At 43.9% G+C, this 17,349-nt stretch overlaps 1 protein-coding gene across 1 annotated transcript; it reads left to right on the top strand.

The window, feature by feature from the left end:
* The first annotated feature begins 1,616 nt into the window (after window positions 1-1,616).
* LOC142018642 (vesicle-associated membrane protein 1-like) lies at window positions 1,617-11,814 on the top strand. The gene is made up of 4 exons (XM_075004601.1): window positions 1,617-1,675; window positions 4,393-4,516; window positions 10,621-10,779; window positions 11,755-11,814. Exons 1-4 carry the CDS (start codon window positions 1,617-1,619, stop codon window positions 11,812-11,814), a joined length of 402 nt encoding a protein of 133 aa, XP_074860702.1.
* Window positions 11,815-17,349: the final 5,535 nt, after the last annotated feature.

The raw sequence follows: 17,349 nt of genomic DNA, 5'->3' as shown, positions 1-17,349 counted from the left end.
GCCATCTAGCCCAAGATCTGGGATGAGCAGCCTTGAATTAATAACTGCTTCTCTGTTGATTGCTTCTCTGCACCTATAAATGTAATGAATTTAGAATCTGAAATGAAAGCTTCAGCCATATACCTAAAGTCTATCAAACCCTATATCACATAGTGACACTGACTCCATGGGAATGGGGACACAGTATGCTTGGGGCAGGGGGTGGAAAGAGGTGGGACGGGGAAGAGGCTTGGGGGAAGAGCTGTGGCATGGTGGCACAGGGTGACAAGAGCTGGATGGTCAGGGGAAGGAGTGGAGTTGGGGGCATAATCTTAGTAGAACTCTACATTTATTTTTAGCGCCAAAAAGCTATGAGACACCGGACTTCAAATTGCGATGCTTTGACAGTCTCTACACATGGCCAAAATTTCAAAAGGGTCATGCTAATGGCCAGATCGGAGAATACTAATGAAGCGCTGAAATGCATAGTCAGTGCCTCATTAGCATGCTGCCAGCTGCAGCACTTTGAAAGTGCCACGTTTTGCTCACACGCAGCTCGTCTACATGGGAATAAGGGGATTTCGATGTTTGCAGGGTGCTTTCAAAAAAGGGCCCCGTGTAGGTGAGCCTCGCGTGATTGAAACAGGGCACTTTTGAAGCGCCGGGGCCGGCAGCATGCTAATGAGGCGCTGAATATTCATTTCAGCGCCTCATTAGTATTCTCCAATTTGGCTATTAGCATGGCCCTTTCAAAATTTTGGGCAAGTATAGACACAGTCTTTATGAATTAAAAAAAACAAACAAAACCTTGTAAACAGCATGTTATATAACTCAGGGTGTTGACATGTGTCATAGTAAATTGCTTTTGCTGACTAATACTTCAGAGAAATGACTTCCTTGCGAAATGAAACAGCCCAGACCGGACAGCTTAATTGCTGCTCATTAGGACTGTTACATTTAGCAGGGAAGTCAGGAGGGTCACAACGCTGAGGAGATGGAATGATGTGGAGACAATTCTGGGAGTCCTTCCTGTCCTGTTGGTTGGACTAACCTATACTGTGGGCAGTGTGGTCCCTGAACACACAGCTGAACCCCAGTTCCAACCAAATAAAAAGGCAGCAATAAGACTGATGAGAAGACTATGAAATAGCAAATTAGGGATTGTTACTGATTTATGCAAATTAATTTTAAGCACTGATAGGCATATTAAATGTTGGGCAGAAAACGTGCGTAGAGCCCAGCACACAGCTGTGTAGCCAGACTTGGGCACTTTCATTCTGGAGGCTTGCAAAGATTGGATGCAGAAGCATGGCCATAAATTGGGGCTGTGTGACGTGTGAGGAACAGATCGCTTCTCCGTCAAGACTATGCCTCCTTTGTAGGGTACCCTTCTTAGCCAAACCAGGAGGCTCGTTCAGTGTATTACCATGCTGTAGCCTCAAATATTTTAACAAAATCTAGCCAGGGGTGTGGCCGTGTTGTGTTTTTAAACTAGTGCATGTGGTATCACACAGTTTTGCTACATCCGTTACCTAGTTGGGTTGCTTGGAAAAGGCTCTTTTCCTGAAGAATGGTGATATTTTACAGTTTCAACTGTATGATCCCAGAACATCCTCCCAAAGCCCTATCCACACGGGATGTATTATTTTGACCAGATATACAGCGTGGTCCAAACTCCAATCTTCGTTGCACAAGCGTAAATGCAGACTACCCCCACTGATTTTATTGGAGTTGCTATGATATTAGGCTGATGAAATGTGATCACAGTCTGGCTTTTTGTGTTCCTGGCAACTGATGGGTCATTCACAAAGTATGTGCTGTTTATCATATGACTCAAGCCCTTTCTTTTTAATCACAGCTTGATATAGGAGCTATCAAATAGAGTGTAATATGCAGCTTAATCTCAGTAAATGGAAAGCAGTGGATCAGAAATCTTCCTAAGGGGCTCTTGGATTTGACAAATTGATGACCGAGGTTGCATTTGGGGACTCTGTGAAATGCAAGGTGGCGGGGAAATTTTCTGATGGGGATATAACTCCATTGATATTAATCAAGCCCTTGTAGAAAGGAATAATTGAGACAGACACTGTTTTCCCTCGGGCTGTCATTGTGAGGGAGGCATTGGGAATGTGGGTGTGGAATTTGGGGGAGGGGGTGCAATCTGAATGTTCAGGAATTCCTCTTCAGTTACAGGGAAGGCTTTGTTTGCTTTGCAGGAGGAATTGAAGGGGAACCTTCAGAAAAGAGAACGAGTCACAGGTTTGATATGTAGGTATCAGAAATGGCTGTTTGAAGTCATTTGGATGTGTGTAGCCAGTAGGATGATTTACCTGCTGAAGTTCAGCCACTCGTATGGAGTGGAACTGCCATATCGTCTCAAGGAAATGTTTTTAAAAACAATGTTGAGGGTGACAGCGTTGCTTTTGCATGTTAGCTGGGACATGTGGGTTCTATCTCTAGCTCTGCCAAAAATTTTAATCTCGGGGCTTGAGCAAATCATTTAAACAGGTCTGTTCTGGGGAGGCAGTGGGTAGCTGACACTAACCTGGGCGATGTGGCTAAGTACTGCTGTGTGCCTCAGAGATCCTCTGCCTCACCATAAACAACCCTCATCCAAAATTTCCTCCCACCCACTTTTGGCTTCTCCTGTCTTTTTTCCTCTTTTTCAATGCGTCTCTCTGCTTGGTAGTAGAAGCAGGTTCTCAGCCCTCTCTCCCTGCAGCATCTCAGGTAAGAAGATGGAGGGAAGAGCCATGGTGATGTAAGGGGACTGTGAAGCTCTTACTGTATCTCAGGGGCGGGGAAGCTACCTCCCAGTACCAAAAGGAAGGGGAATGGTAATTGGAAATCAGGACCTTGAGAATGAGAGTCCCTAGAAGCAATGGGGGGTCAGTAAGTCATGGGGTCCCATCCTCCATATGAGCTGGATTTGCCTGGGTGAGACAGTTGGGCCAAGCTGAGGCGAAAGCCAGGGCCAAGACTGAGATGGGAAGCAGAGCCATGCCAGGCAGGGATACTCAGAGAAACAGCTGAGAGAGCAGATCGTGTGCTGGGAGTGGGGCTTCAGAAACCAGAGCGAGGGGCCAGAGAAACAGCCCCAGGAGCTGGAGGCAGAGCAGCTCAGAGTGGAGCTGGAGTGGCCTGGAGCTGGGTCAGTGAGCAGCTGGAGAGAGCAATCTAGCCCCTGCCCTAATTGACCACAAGGCTGGAGGTCAAACTCCCAGGAATCCTGGGCCCAGCCTGGCTGGGCTTACAATGACTCTGCCTCACAGGACAGAGAGTGGAAGGAGGCCCTCGAAGTGAGGGAGGCCTCTGGATACAGGAAGTGGGAGTGGGGTCTCTGATGCTTTTGCTAGCCCATTTCACGGAGGTAGTCCTGAAGCCAGGGAAGTTCCCTTCAGTGACATGACCATTCCCTGCCTACCCTGAGCGAGCACATCTGCTCTCCTCCTCCTCATTCCTTCAGCTCATTTAGGTCAGTCACTGGCTGGAAGAGGGAGGAGCTCTGAAACGAGCTGTCTTCTGGGGATTGGCCATACTTCTGAGCTGGGCTGTAACCTATGTCCGTAGGCCCAGCTGCAGGGCAAAATCCTCCCAGCCTGGGCAAAAAAGAGACATATAATGTAAGACATGACATCGCCCAGCTAGCTTAAGGCCTTGGAAGAGGCTGACAGTGAAGATAAGTATAACAGTGTAAAACAACTGGAGGTGGGGGTATTCAGAATGAGAACAGTGAGCAGAGGGGGACCATCATTGTTATGAAGTTGGTCCCACCTACATGTGCTCACGAGACCATGTGTTCAGAACTGTTGCTGGGGTTTGTTTGATGCCTAGTTCTGCAATTTTCAAGTGAATGAACTTGGCTATGCTGCCAGGGGAGAGTTTTCTAAAGCTTTAATATTTACGCATAACCCTACCAGAGGGTCTTTGCTAGACTGCGAGCAGGGCATGTTATGGCTTGTGAAAACATGGAAAGGAATTGCACAAAATCTAACTGCACAGATGAAATGCCCATTATAGACTGGTCCATGGACATGCTGTACAGTAGTCCTTTCTCCTGACTTTAGAGAAGAAACATGATTGATAGCCAATCATAAGGCCCTATAGAAGGCACACAGGATTCCTGTTGACTCTAGTGGATTTGCTTGAGTAAGAACTGTGTAATGGGAAAAATGAGAAGATTAGAAGGAAACCAGAAAGCCCCAATTTTTAAACTTGGTTCCCTCAAATCAGGTGTCTAACTACAGAGTTGAATGCCTAACTTTGGGTGCCTGCATGAATAGACAATATGTGGAAAGCTAAAAACTTTGCTTTATATCTGTGTATATACACACCTTTGATGGGTAGTGAAGGAAAGGTGTAAATGAATGAAATTCAAAGCATGATCCATGATTTTCTGTGCTTCTGGTTTAGGTCAGCCCCAGCTCCTGTCCAAGCTCCTGCAGGTTCCACCATTCCCGGGGCAGGTGGGCCTCCACCTCACATCGGTGTGACCAGTAACAGAAGACTGCAGCAGACACAAGCTCAGGTTGATGAGGTGAGCTATACACAACAGGGGAACAGATGAGATTTCATTTTCTAGCAAAGATCCTGTGGCCCTCAGTTAAAGTCAGGGTGTCTATGGCACTTGGTTTGCATGAGATAAGATTTTTAACAGAGAGTGCAGAAGAGATAAAACCTAGTCTTTCGCTCCCTAAAGCTTCCACTCATAAAACATATGTACCTCTGTCAGTGTTGAAAATAACCAGTGTAAATACAAATCCTTTCTGGGATTATAAAAACAGAGGCCCTGCCCCAGCAGAGTACTTGGAGTGGGAAGGATCCTGTGTCTGCAAACCTTGGTGAGTTTCCATGGCTAGGGCTACATAGGTCCTAATAACAGTTTTCTTTAATTTATTTGATTATTATTAAAATATAAATTCAGACAAAGACAAAGATTTGAGTGTGTCCACAGAGCAACAGCTCCAAGACGTCCCCAGCTACTTTTTGAATAGTTGTATGGTATGAAACCTAAATTATAGCGTAGATTTCCTCTTCCTTGGGTTGATAATTCTCTTTTACAGTCTTATTAATTGTCATGGATCATCAGAATCAAGGCTATGACCCCAGCTTTAGAGCATCTGGCATGACCCCTACAGTGGCCAGACTGTGTAGAGGTCTCACTCTTCCTTGAGGATAAGATGCATGGCTTCACTGCCTCCATAGACTTGACATCAGGGCCTTCACCAGCCCTGCTTCCTACCATGAACTCCTTTCAGTAGGTCCCACTGAGGCTAGCCACTAAGGGACACTTGGAGACCTTAAGGAACAACACATCGCCAACAGCTAACCAGTGACCTTCACACACTGTTGTCAAAACAAGATTATTGGTCAACAGGAACACCATATAGCAAGTCTTTGGATATCACAGAGAAAATAAAATGACAGCATAGTCCACTCTGGTTAGCCCAGAACCCAACTGGTATGTCCCTATTGGCTCCTTCTCTGAATCTCTCCCTTCTTGTTCAAATTCCCAAGTCAGTCCTACCAGGCTCCTCCTCAATCTTTTGCTGTCCAGTTGGTCAAAAACAGCTTCTGATGGAGGGTTGACCATCCATGATCATTAGTTGCTAGGTAGCAATTGTCCCAGGGTTTGACTTTGCCATTGTATTCATGAGTTCCCCGGTGGCACAGGCCCCAAACTCAGGGCACCTAGGCATCAGTCACATTTCTGCTATAGGTTGCCCAAGAGTAAATAGCCTTTTCCCATGATTCTTACAAATATTACAGAATATTCACACTTGGTCATGCTCATCATTCAATATTCATTGAACCAGTGAAGCTAATCTTGCATGCCAGACATCCAGCTAAACTTGGGTTTCTCATGGATGAGCTACTGACTTGCAGTATGGCCAGTTATGTAGTGCAGCCAATACACTGAAGACCTCCTAGGTCATGCTCCATTACCTAACTGAACACCACATAGGAACAGTACAGAACTCTCTCTTGCTATCAGTGGATTAGCATTTTCGTTATTGAATTCCATCCCATTTACCTCACACCATTTCTCCAGTTTGTCCTGGTCATTTTGAGTTATAATCCTATCCTCCAAAGTACTTGCAACCCTTACCAGCTTGGTATCATCCACAAACTGTGTAAGCACACACTGTATGCCATTATCTGAATCACTGATGAAGATATTAAACAGAACTGGTCCAAAACTGATCACTGCAGAACCCCACTTGTTGTGCCCCTCTATCATAACTGCGAATCATCAATGGGAGTGGTTATCCAACCAGTTATGTATCCACCTTATAGTAGCACTGTTTAGGTTGTATTTCCCAAATTTATTTATAAGAATATCGTGCAAGACTGTATCAAACACTTTACTGAAGTCTAGTTCAAACACTTTACTGAAGTATACCATAACTAGTGCTTCCCCCTTATTTACAGGGGATAAAGCCATCCTCACAAAGTTAGCCAGTCTGCATCCAAATATTATCTTCCCCCTCCTCAATAGGTGGACCCCACCTCTGCTCAGCAGTCCTTCTTCCTGGAATAAAATCCCATGGTCAAGGAAACCAAAGACCTCCTGGTGATACCATCTTAGCAGCCAGGCATTCACCTCCAGAATGAATCTGTTTCTGCCTTGGCCCCTACCTTTGACTGGAAGGATTGATGAGACCACTACCGACACTCCAAACTCCCTCACCTGCACTCCAGAGCCCTGTAGTCTCTTCTGACCTGCTCAGGGTCATACCTTGCAGTATCATTTGTGCCCACACGGATAAGCAGCATCGGTCAACAGTGAGAGGGCTGGATGATCCTTGATGATCCTTCTATAATATCTCAGATACAGACCCTTGGCAAAGAGAATACCTACCAAGATGCCATGTCAGGGCAACAGGTGGGTGCTTCCATCCCCATCAGAAGTGAGTCTCCAACCATGACTACATGGTGGCTGCAGACCTCCCAGCCTTGGGGTATATGGTTTTTCATAGAATCCTCAGGGTGGAAGAGACCTCAGGAGGCCATCGAGTCCAGGCCCGTGCCCCAAGCAGGACCAACCCTAAGCAAATCATCCCAGCCAGGAATTTGTCAAACTGGGATCTGGAAGCTTCTCTTAATTCTCTGAAGAAAGCCTCATCTACTTTATCCACCTGATCTTGTGGTCTATAGTAGATGTCAACTACATATCTCTGTTGCTCCCACCTCTAAGCTTTCCTCCACCTTAGGCAGTGATTCCTCACCTTTCTTTGCCAGAACAGTGTAACAGTTCTCCATCACCATGGTGTGTGGGCTGGGACCATGGGTGGAGTACTGCCTGCTGCCAGAGGTAACCGGCTGCGAGTATCCCCTCTGACAGAGCCATTTCCACCTTTCCCAGTGGTGCGGCAGCAACCCTCTGTAGCTGGGTAGCTTCCTCAGCTTTGGATGTCTCCATATGAATACTCTGAAGGAATTCTTTATGGGCACAGATGCTCCTCAACCTAGTCACATCGTCCAGTAGCTCTCCCACCAGCTTCCTGAGGCACTTTTCACATTGGATGGTCCCCCCAGCCTGGTTTTCTATAAGTGGGAAATGGAGACCACACTCTCTGCAAAACCACTCCAGGATCTGGATAGATGTACCCATGGTCTGTCTGGCTGCAGGCAGAGGAGACAGGAGGAAAGCTGGCACAGGCAATGCAGCCCTTCCTAACCATACTTGTGACAGTAAGATTTCCTCTTACAAACTCCCTCTCAAATTCCCCTGTTTGCAGTCTCCTGGTCACTTAGCCTCTGGCTTTTAAGGCCTTCTCTCCTAGGTCAACTCTAGTCCCTTATTAGCCACAGGAGGAAAGGTGATCACAAAACTGATGGAGGCTGTTAAAGCATAATCAAGGGAACAAAGGCTCAAGCATTCCCCCAGGCCACACAATCCCAACTGACAAAGTAACTGAAATCATCTGAAAGAGAAGAAAAATGCAAAGAGTCAAAGTCCCCAAAGTCAGTAGTCCCATCTTGTTCGTTCAGCAGGGGGATCTCCCCTCCCTATCAAACTCTCCGGTTTTTGGTCTCCTGTTTGGAGCAGATCAAAATAGCATCCATTTATAGAAAAGGCTAGGGCAATTCTTCTCTCACATTGGTTTCACAGCAGTGTAATTTTATTCACTTTAATGGGGTGACTTTTTCTTCTCACTGTGGAAAATGAGAAGAGAATCCGGTCCACTGTGTCTTGGTCTCTGGTAAGGACCCTGGGTCCAGGCAAAATAATAAACTTCTCTACCCAGACAGACTGCATCACAAGGGTGCTGTGAGCATTTTGTGTAACTCAGAATCAGCCAAATGGCCCTACTTGGGAGAAGAAATATGATTAGTTCCTTTTAAACAATAAAACACTTCAAATATGTGAATGGGGTTCTTCAAGCAGGAGACTAGAAATAGGTTCCAATAATAGACCGGCCAAACCAAAAGTCTCGTTCATCCCAAAATTCTGAAGACTTGATTCTGTACTTTGGGGCTTGAGTCACTCTTTAATTCTGATATTTTTAACTCAGGCCTATGGGAGTCAGCTGCCCAGTAGTTAGGAGTTTTAATGGAGCGGCAGAATCAGGCTAATTGGCAGGGAAGTCACTCACTGGTATGTCTGGTAAGTGGACAGCTGGTGACCATCAATCTCAGGGTGCCCTTGAAATGTCCATGTTCACTTCCATGGCCAGTTCAGACCTGAGGGATAGAAGTGGCTGTGGGGTGGTGTCCAGAGGAGCCATATAATGGAGCCAGGTAGAACTCACTTCTTTTATGGTGGGGAGAGCTCAGCCATCAGGCTGACTAGAGGCAAGGAGGCAAAACTGTATGTATGGGGATCTTCAGGAGTAAGGCAAAAATGTATTGAGCCAGATGCCTTGAATTCTGTGGAACTGTGGCAATTCCCACAGCTGAGAATCCACCTCATCATGTTTTACTTTTACCTTGCTGTCTTCCTGCAGTCTTTTCCTAGAAAATGTTTTTGTTTCAATGTGTCTTTTGGTAAAGCATCCTTTAGGTGGCACCAAACACTTGCTCTGTGGAAATCCAACAGAAGCTGTGGCTTACTACAGTACCCTTTCATTTCACCAGGAAGAGAAGAAAACTCCACTTGCCAGCAAGTAGAGGTGGAATTTGCTTTATCACTGACTTCAGTGAGGCCAGGATTTCACATGGAGAGCCTCATTCTGCTCCCACTAGAAGACAATGGCAATTTTGCCTTTGACTTCAATGGGAGCAAGAATGGCCCCACAATATTTTGTTTTCTCTTGTACATAAATATATGGTGCATCTTATAACAAATCTGGTCTCTGCTAGAGGATCAAACTGTGTGAAAAGTATACGTTTGACTCTAACTTCTAATTATTACTCTTCCGAGCAGATTGAATTAGGTTAAGTTACAACTCAGGTCATCTGCTGTATAACAATGCATAAAGAAAGGCAGACCAGTTCCCTGTTTGTTGCTGAAATAGGTGGACAAAACCTCACTGACTGCAACAGGGGCATTGCCTGCATAAACTACTGATGGGTTTGGATTAGGATTTCTCTCTGGGCAGTTTTAGCCAATTAATGCTTAAAACCAAAGTAAGTATATTTCAGCTTCTGTGAAATAACTGAATTATTGTACCTTGTCTCTTCTGGTCTGTGCTCTTTTAGGCATCAAGCCCATGCTGGTCTCCATAGTAAAATAGTTAGTGACTGAAACATTTGTGTGTCTAATGCTGCCAGACCCGGGTCACTGGCACCAGCGATAGAAACGGCAAGCATAGGGTCTAAAGCCCTGCACTCTACCATGTGAGCTAAAGGCCAGCTGACTCTCAGCCGAGGCTGTAGAGCAGAGACTTCACTCACCCAGATGAGGAGTGCCTCTGGGTACTACATATGTAAAATGCTCACCTGTCCTCCAATACCAAACAGGATTTCATGCTACAGTTGTGGGATAGTCCTGTGTGAAATGGAGCTGATAGGTTGTGCTGGCTCCTATTAGAATCTTATCAAGCCTACTTCCACAATAGCTGTTAAGTCATCAGTAGCAAAAACAATACATTAGGCTAGTGTTCCTAACCTGCACTAATGAGCTAGCATGTATTGCAAAGGCGCTAGTGTCTGCTCAATCACAGGTATGTATGTTGGCCAGCCGGTTTCCAGTAACAGTAGCAAAATAGCTAATTGAGTGAAAGCACTAAAGACTGCTGGGAGGGAGGGGTGGTTAGCACTTTGGCCTTGTAAACCCAGGGCTGTAAGTTCAGCACTTGAGGGGGCCTTCCAAGGGTCCAGAGCCTGTTACATTTAAAATCGTCAGGGATGGTGATAGGTCATGCAGCAGGAAAGGGCTTGATGACCTCTCAAGGTCCCTTCCAGCCCAATGAAATGTGTAGCATGTTTCTCCAAAAAAAATCATAGAAATAACTAGAATCTCAGTATTTTCTAGTCTGTAAGGATACAATCTCAGCAGGCTTATGTGTACCTTACTGTCTACCTGTGGCTCCCAGGATAAGTTTGAGTAGCCCTGTTATAGGGGAATTGTCTATGTAATAGCAAGCCATATTTTTTACCTTGCAAAGGGGCACTTCCCATTCACCACAATATTTCAGTCCTATGAATATAGACTTTCCATATATGGAGTGTGCTAACTGAGGGTTATCTTTGCAGGTGGTGGACATCATGCGAGTGAATGTAGACAAGGTTCTAGAAAGAGATCAAAAGCTTTCAGAGCTTGACAACCGGGCAGATGCATTACAAGCTGGCGCCTCACAGTTTGAAACTAGTGCGGCCAAATTGAAGAGAAAATACTGGTGGAAAAATTGCAAGGTAAAGAGGATAGGCATTGCCTGTTAAATCTATTTCCTTTCACTTTTCTCTAATGTGCCCTTGTAACAGTAGGGTGGCTTTAAATGACTTTTTTTCTTAATGCTGAAAAGTAAATTACAGTAAAAGCCTTCCCAAGGAGGCCCCAGTTCAAATAACTGGCACATTTTATTATTTGGCATCCCTGGGGAATAGAGTTGCCAGGGATGCCTGATAATAAAGCTTGTACTGTGTTTTACTCTTTACACAACTAAGATGGTATTTGGAAGTTATACTGGCTTTGAACAGAGGTAGACTTAAACCTAAACAGTGGCTCTGAGAACCACACATCTTTGTATTCTCTGAAATGCGAGAACATTGGAATTACAAAACAGAATCAATCCAGTGATACAGCTGACCCAATATCCTGTGTCCCAGACTGTCTGCTTTGGACGAAGGTGCAAGAAATCCTGCAATAGGCAGGTAGGGAATAAGCTTCCCCAAGGAGAGATTCTCTCTAACGTCTCCCAAACAATTAGAAGTCAGCTCCTCAGCTGAAGCTTGAACAATTATATCCCTTACAAAACTCTAGTTAATTTTCAATACTTACTATTTTTTGATTAACAAATTCTCTAGAATGTGTGCATTTCAGTCATGTGGATAATCAAGTTATGTTATCATAACTGAAAGTCCTTTGGAGATACTGGTGAATACACCTGAAGCCATATTAGCTGGCCATATAGCAACTTAGGCTACAAAACAGCAAACAGATTCAAATTTGTTATCTTGTGTCTTAACTCTCTCTCTCTCTCTCTCTCTCTCTCTGATTGTCTCAGTTCTAGGAAGTGCTACATTAGAGACTTGTAAAAAAACATTACAGTGGTCTGTGCAAGGGTTAAAATCACCAGAACAGTGTGAACACTCCACCAGAAGTCAAAACCTGTAACAATCTTTTACCATGCAAAAGACCTAATTATTCTTTTTCAATTCTCTTTATAGATGATGATCATCCTTGGTGTAGTATGTGCAGTCATTCTGATGGTAATTATAAGTAAGTAATTCATTTTATGTTTACAATCTCAATAGTTCTGTGATTTCCAATGCCCTCATGTTGAAACAAATAAAACACTTAGGAAGATAATTTGACTGTGACTATCCCCTTCAATTGTTTTGTTGTTTAAGGGGATATATTATGGATTGAAAGTATCTGAATTTTGATTTATAAAATGCACCTTCTCAGGATTAGGTAAATGCAACGTGAAAGAGCTTTCGTCCCACTTTCATTAAAATCCATGATACAAACCCAATTTACTCCAGTGGGAGAAAGCTCAGTCCTTTAAATTAGTTCACTGTTAAAGAATGTGGACAGCAGGCCAAATTTTTAAGGTATATAGGAGTGCGTAGTTGTGATTTTTTTCCATAAGCGACAGTCAATGGAAGTTAGGCATGTAGGTGCTTTTGGTAATCTTCCCAGGTGCCTAGCTGCATCTTTAGATATCTAAAACCTGCCCCAAAGCTGCCTTGAGTTCTCAATTATACAGGAAGTGCCTTGTATTCCACACTTCTTTATAATACCTGGAAATATAATATGAACAATGGGTCACAATCATATAGGTGGCAAAGCAGGGGTCTCATAATAACAGTACTCTTTGTTCAGACTTCATGCACATAAAGGCTACATCTACACGTGAAGCCAACATCGAAATAGCTTATTTCGATGTAGCAACATCGAAATAGGCTATTTCGATGAATAACGTCTACACGTCCTCCAGGGCTGGCAACGTCGATGTTCAACTTCGACGTTGCGTGGCACCACATCGAAATAGGCGCTGCGAGGGTATGTCTACACGCCAAAGTAGCACACATCGAAATAAGGGTGCCAGGCACAGCTGCAGACAGGGTCACAGGGCGGACTCAACAGCAAGCCGCTCCCTTAAAGGGCCCCTCCCAGACACAGTTGCACTAAACAACACAAGATACACAGAGCCGACAACTGGTTGCAGACCCTGTGCCTGCAGCATGGATCCCCAGCTGCCGCAGCAGCAGCCAGAAGCCCTGGGCTAAGGGCTGCTGCCCACGGTGACCATAGAGCCCCGCAGGGGCTGGAGAGAGAGCGTCTCTCAACCCCCCAGCTGATGGCCGCCATGGAGGACCCGGCAATTTCGAAGTTGCGGGACACGGATCGTCTACACGGTCCCTACTTCGACGTTGAACGTCGAAGTAGGGCGCTATTCCGATCCCCTCATGAGGTTAGCGACTTCGACGTCTCGCCGCCTAACGTCGAAGTTAACTTCGAAATAGCGCCCGACGCGTGTAGCCGCGACGGGCGCTATTTCGAAGTTAGTGCCGCTACTTCGAAGTAGCGTGCACGTGTAGACACAGCTAAAGAGATGTTAGAATCCAAAAAAGAGGATTACAAAGTCTTTTCTATACATACAAAGATTTATGTGTTAGCAACAGATGTTATGAATGAAGTATTTATTTGATGTAACTTTAACATGGTCTTAGTTATTAGAACCAGGGATCTGTTCAGTCAGACAATACTGCCAGTAACCCAAGAGAGATTTAACAGCAAGCTGTGTTATGAGCATGTATTAATACCTTCTTCTTTGATGTCCTACTACACCTTCAGTCTGTGTATGTTTGCTGCTATTATGCTTTCAAAATGATCAGCAAACGTGAGGTAGGTGATGATGTAATGGCTGAGTTACATAAAAACTGGCACCAACGTGACACAGAATGATTTTTGGGTTTCATAATCCTGAAGCTCTAAGAATGGAAATGGTAGCGTAGATGCCTTACTCATGCCAAGTACATACCCACTGCTTTTTGTACTGGACACGCCTGAGCCATTCTTTTGCTACCATAACTACGTTCCACAGTGTTGACAACCTCCGTGAGGCTGGGGACAAGGTGCGGGGGAGGCCAGGCTCTGCATGGGACAGGGCCAAGACTGGAAGGGGCAAAGGTAAAAACACCCAGCTTTTGATGCTGCTGGGACCATGGTACTGTCCCCCAACCACCACTCTCTCACGTTGCACTCACAAGTATGTGTATGCAAGCACGGGAGACACACCCCGTCTCCTAAGATTTGAGGTGGTTCATATAATTGTTAGGCCAAGAGCAGCGCTTGAGAGAATCAGTGTTGTAAGGCTCAGAATCTTGCATTTTCCATAAAAACTTCTTTGTGCTCTCAGTTGGTGTTTCCATTCCATTACCTCAGAGAAGCTCCAACTTGTTCTAGGACCCCTCTGTGCTAGGTCTGGACATAGACATCGTGAGTCCAAATCCCAAAGAGATGTCAGTCTAAATAGAGAAAGCAGATGAGAGGTAAGAAAAAGGAAATCCCCATTTCATAGTTTGGGAGCTGAAGGGCAGAGAAATTAGGCCCTAGTTCAGGACAGCACATAAGCACCTTCTTAAATCCCATCGAAGTCCGTCGGGTGTAAGTACTTACTGAAAGTTAAGTGTGGTGTTAAGTGCTGTTCCAAACAGGGGCCTAAGGGACTTCTCTGATGCCTTAAAGCGCAGGGTCTGGTGCCGCCATCTCCATTTATTTGTGCTAAATGTTGCTGTGTAGCCAGCGCTTTATCAGGCTATGCTTGCAATCAATTGGAGTTCTGCCCTTGATTTTAATGAAGACAGGATCGTGCCCTCATTCACCACTACGGCTCAGACCACTGCCATTCCGAGGCACTTGGGTACCCAGTACAAGTGGTGAATGTGATAACACACTATGTGCTCCTTCGGCGGAACTGTACCAATGTGCTGGCCTGTTCTGACTGTACTGTGTGCTGAAGTCTAGTAATAACTACATTATAACATCTGTTATTTTCTTCTTCCTTCTTTTCTGCCTAGTTTATTTCTGCACTTGAAAACGCAAGGAGGGAAGACTTGACATGGCTTGTTCCATATCAGCCTCTTTTCTGATACTCCTTTACTGAACTCTGCTTTTTATTCCTTGTGTTTTGGGCAGTTTTGCCTGTAATAATCCGTAAGCATTCAGCGTAGTGTGTTTGGTATTCTATTGTTGCCACATGAAACTGTACCAGCTAAATACTGCCAAGTAGTTCCATGTGTTATCCTATCACTGAGTATTAAAACACGTCCATCGTGACCTTCAAATACTGTAACATATGAAAAGCATCCTAAACTCTTCAGCATAAAAAGAGAGCAGTTATGGGGAAAGTCTTTATTTTAAAGGGACACTGTCATGCCGTTCAGGCTCGTAATTTAGGTTTTATTAAAGAGTACAGTCAAAGCATGGGAGCCTAAATTAGTCTGCAAAACCCACATCTAAATGTACAAATAGAAGAGGCCTAGTTAAGAACACCTGCTAATTCTGCTTTAGTCACTAGGAGCTGCAGATGTTTTACAAATTTGAATGTCAAGTTACTTGTATTTAGGTGTCTAAATACTGGTTCAGCAGCCTAATTTTAGGCATCCATTTGAAACTATTCAGTCTCGGTTTTGTACAGCAATAAGAATGCTTTTGAGGAGTTAAACTTTCCATTGAGTTGTTTCCTATGCAAACACTGTGGCCTTGTGAAAACCAGAAGGAGAACTGAATGAGAACCGAAAATGATGGTGGAAAGTAAGCAAACATCACAAATGACCCAAACACTTAGGCTGTGTCTACATGTGCCACTTCTTCCAGAAGCAGCATGGTAATGAGCTGTCCAGAAGATGTTAATGAGGCACAGATGTAAATTTCCCACACCTCATTAGCATATGGACACATCCAGAAGAAGCTCTTCTGGACTCCAAAATACACGTGCAGACACGCAGCCTGTGGGGATCTTCTGGAAGGAAATCCTCCTTCTGGAAGCCCCTTCTTCCTCAAAATTTTGAGGAAGAAGACACAGCCTTATATTGTGTTAATAAGTCAGTGTGGTACATATCTGGCAACTGAGCCCCAGTTCTGCAAACGCTCATGTTCATGTTTTGAAGTTTAAGCACATTATGAATGCTTTTTCTGAAGTTAAGGGCCCCGTACAGTTGCAGGGATGTCCCATATTAATCACTTTTTAGGACTGGAGGCCTTTTTCCATGGAATGTCTCCAGATGAACCATTTGAAACCCAATTGTGTGTGAGAAATGGGCTGGGGAAGACTCATTAAAAAACAGTTCTTTTATAAAGTGATCCCTAGGATGAGAAAGTCAAAGAGTGCTGATCTAAGGGTATGTCTCTACTTATGGGAAGAGCAACACCATCAGGGTCGATCTTCTGGGTTCAATTTAGTGTGCCTAGTGGGGACGTCAGGGCTTAACAGTTGATCCTGGTACTCTTCATTCTATTGAGGAGTTTCTCCCATCAACCTCCATCTGTAAGGATGTCCAGATAAGTCATTCTTAGTTACTTCAGTTCCAGCTACACAATTATCATAGCTGGAATTGCATATCTAGGATCAACTTTCAGGTCTAGCTTAGACCTTCCCTGAAGCATCATTATTAGTAACGAAAGTAAGGCAATTCACAGAAGTCTTAATCTGACAGCATCAGGGACTTGGAGATATATTTTGTGTATTTTTTAAACCTACTGGTTATATTCTGTTTATAACGGCCATTGTTGCTATGGAAGTTTGAAGCAAAATATAGTTTTGTTTCAGTTTTTTCCCATTGTCCATACGTATGCTGGTCTGTTGTAGGGTTGCTCACAAGTGGTGAGCTTCTGGTTTTGTGTTAGAATTTTTAAAGCACTGTTTAGAAGAGGGAGAAAACAGTACCCAGAGAGGAGAATAATGGTTTTTATTTTCACATAAATGTAACAAATACAAATAAAGATGTGTCACATTAAGGGCCTAATGATCCTGACAGGGTCTGTGTAAAGTGATAACTTTTTGCAGGATTTTGAACAGGAAATTGTTGGCATAAATTGCAGAAAAAGTATTCGTTTTCCTGTTTTTATCTTTGGCTGCCATAGAGAAAATTTGTAAACACATTGATACATCTGTAAATACTCTCATTGTAAACCATCATTAAATATGGTGTTAGGAAAAAAAACAAAACAGATAGTTAAGACAATTAATACATGTACACTAATGTGACATTGTAATAGTTGTACATATAAATTGTGCTTAAGTAGAATTCTAATGAAAGAATAAGTAATGACGAGCTGAAAGGTTCCAGTTACTTTAATTTTGCTGTATATTTATTGCTTTATTTTTACATATTCCAAATGATATAGAGAAATAGAAGACACCCACAACCTTAAAGTGGAAATGCCGTTTTGAAAGCTACTAATGTATTAGTGGACTTAATCCTATGTCCTGCTTACTTTAATCTTATGTGGGGAATTAACGCACAAACTCAAAAGCTCATTGACTAGGGATAGAATGTTTCTTGACAATAGCGTAATTAAGGGCCTGTTTTTGTGAGGTGCAGCGTGCCACTCCCATTGACTAGGCATTCTGCAGGAGAGGGGACTTGTAGAACAAGGCTAAGCAGGCAGTCTGATGTACAAACTTTTTTAACAAGCAAAACTATTTTCTGGCTCTTGTAAAAAAAAAAAAAAAAAAACAAAAAAAAAACCCAGCTCAAGTCATAATCTGCCGCTCTAACATTTACTGGTGTGTTACTCCTCATGCAAACTGA

Source organism: Carettochelys insculpta, chromosome 10 (assembly GCF_033958435.1).
Source record: "Carettochelys insculpta isolate YL-2023 chromosome 10, ASM3395843v1, whole genome shotgun sequence".
Taxonomy (NCBI): domain Eukaryota; kingdom Metazoa; phylum Chordata; order Testudines; family Carettochelyidae; genus Carettochelys; species Carettochelys insculpta.
The sequence above is the reverse complement of the archived record's forward strand: the minus strand, read 5'-3'. Positions and strand labels throughout refer to the sequence as shown.

What these genes read in the sequence shown, in the direction of transcription:
- LOC142018642 (XM_075004601.1), top strand. Translation starts at nt 1,617, where the DNA reads ATGTATTATTTTGACCAGATATACAGCGTGGTCCAAACTCCAATCTTC. An exon ending in CCAATCTTCGTTGCACAAGC is followed by an intron (nt 1,676 to 4,392) that starts GTAAATGCAGAC and finishes CTTCTGGTTTAG; the next exon opens with GTCAGCCCCAGCTCCTGTCC. An exon ending in CACAAGCTCAGGTTGATGAG is followed by an intron (nt 4,517 to 10,620) that starts GTGAGCTATACA and finishes TTATCTTTGCAG; the next exon opens with GTGGTGGACATCATGCGAGT.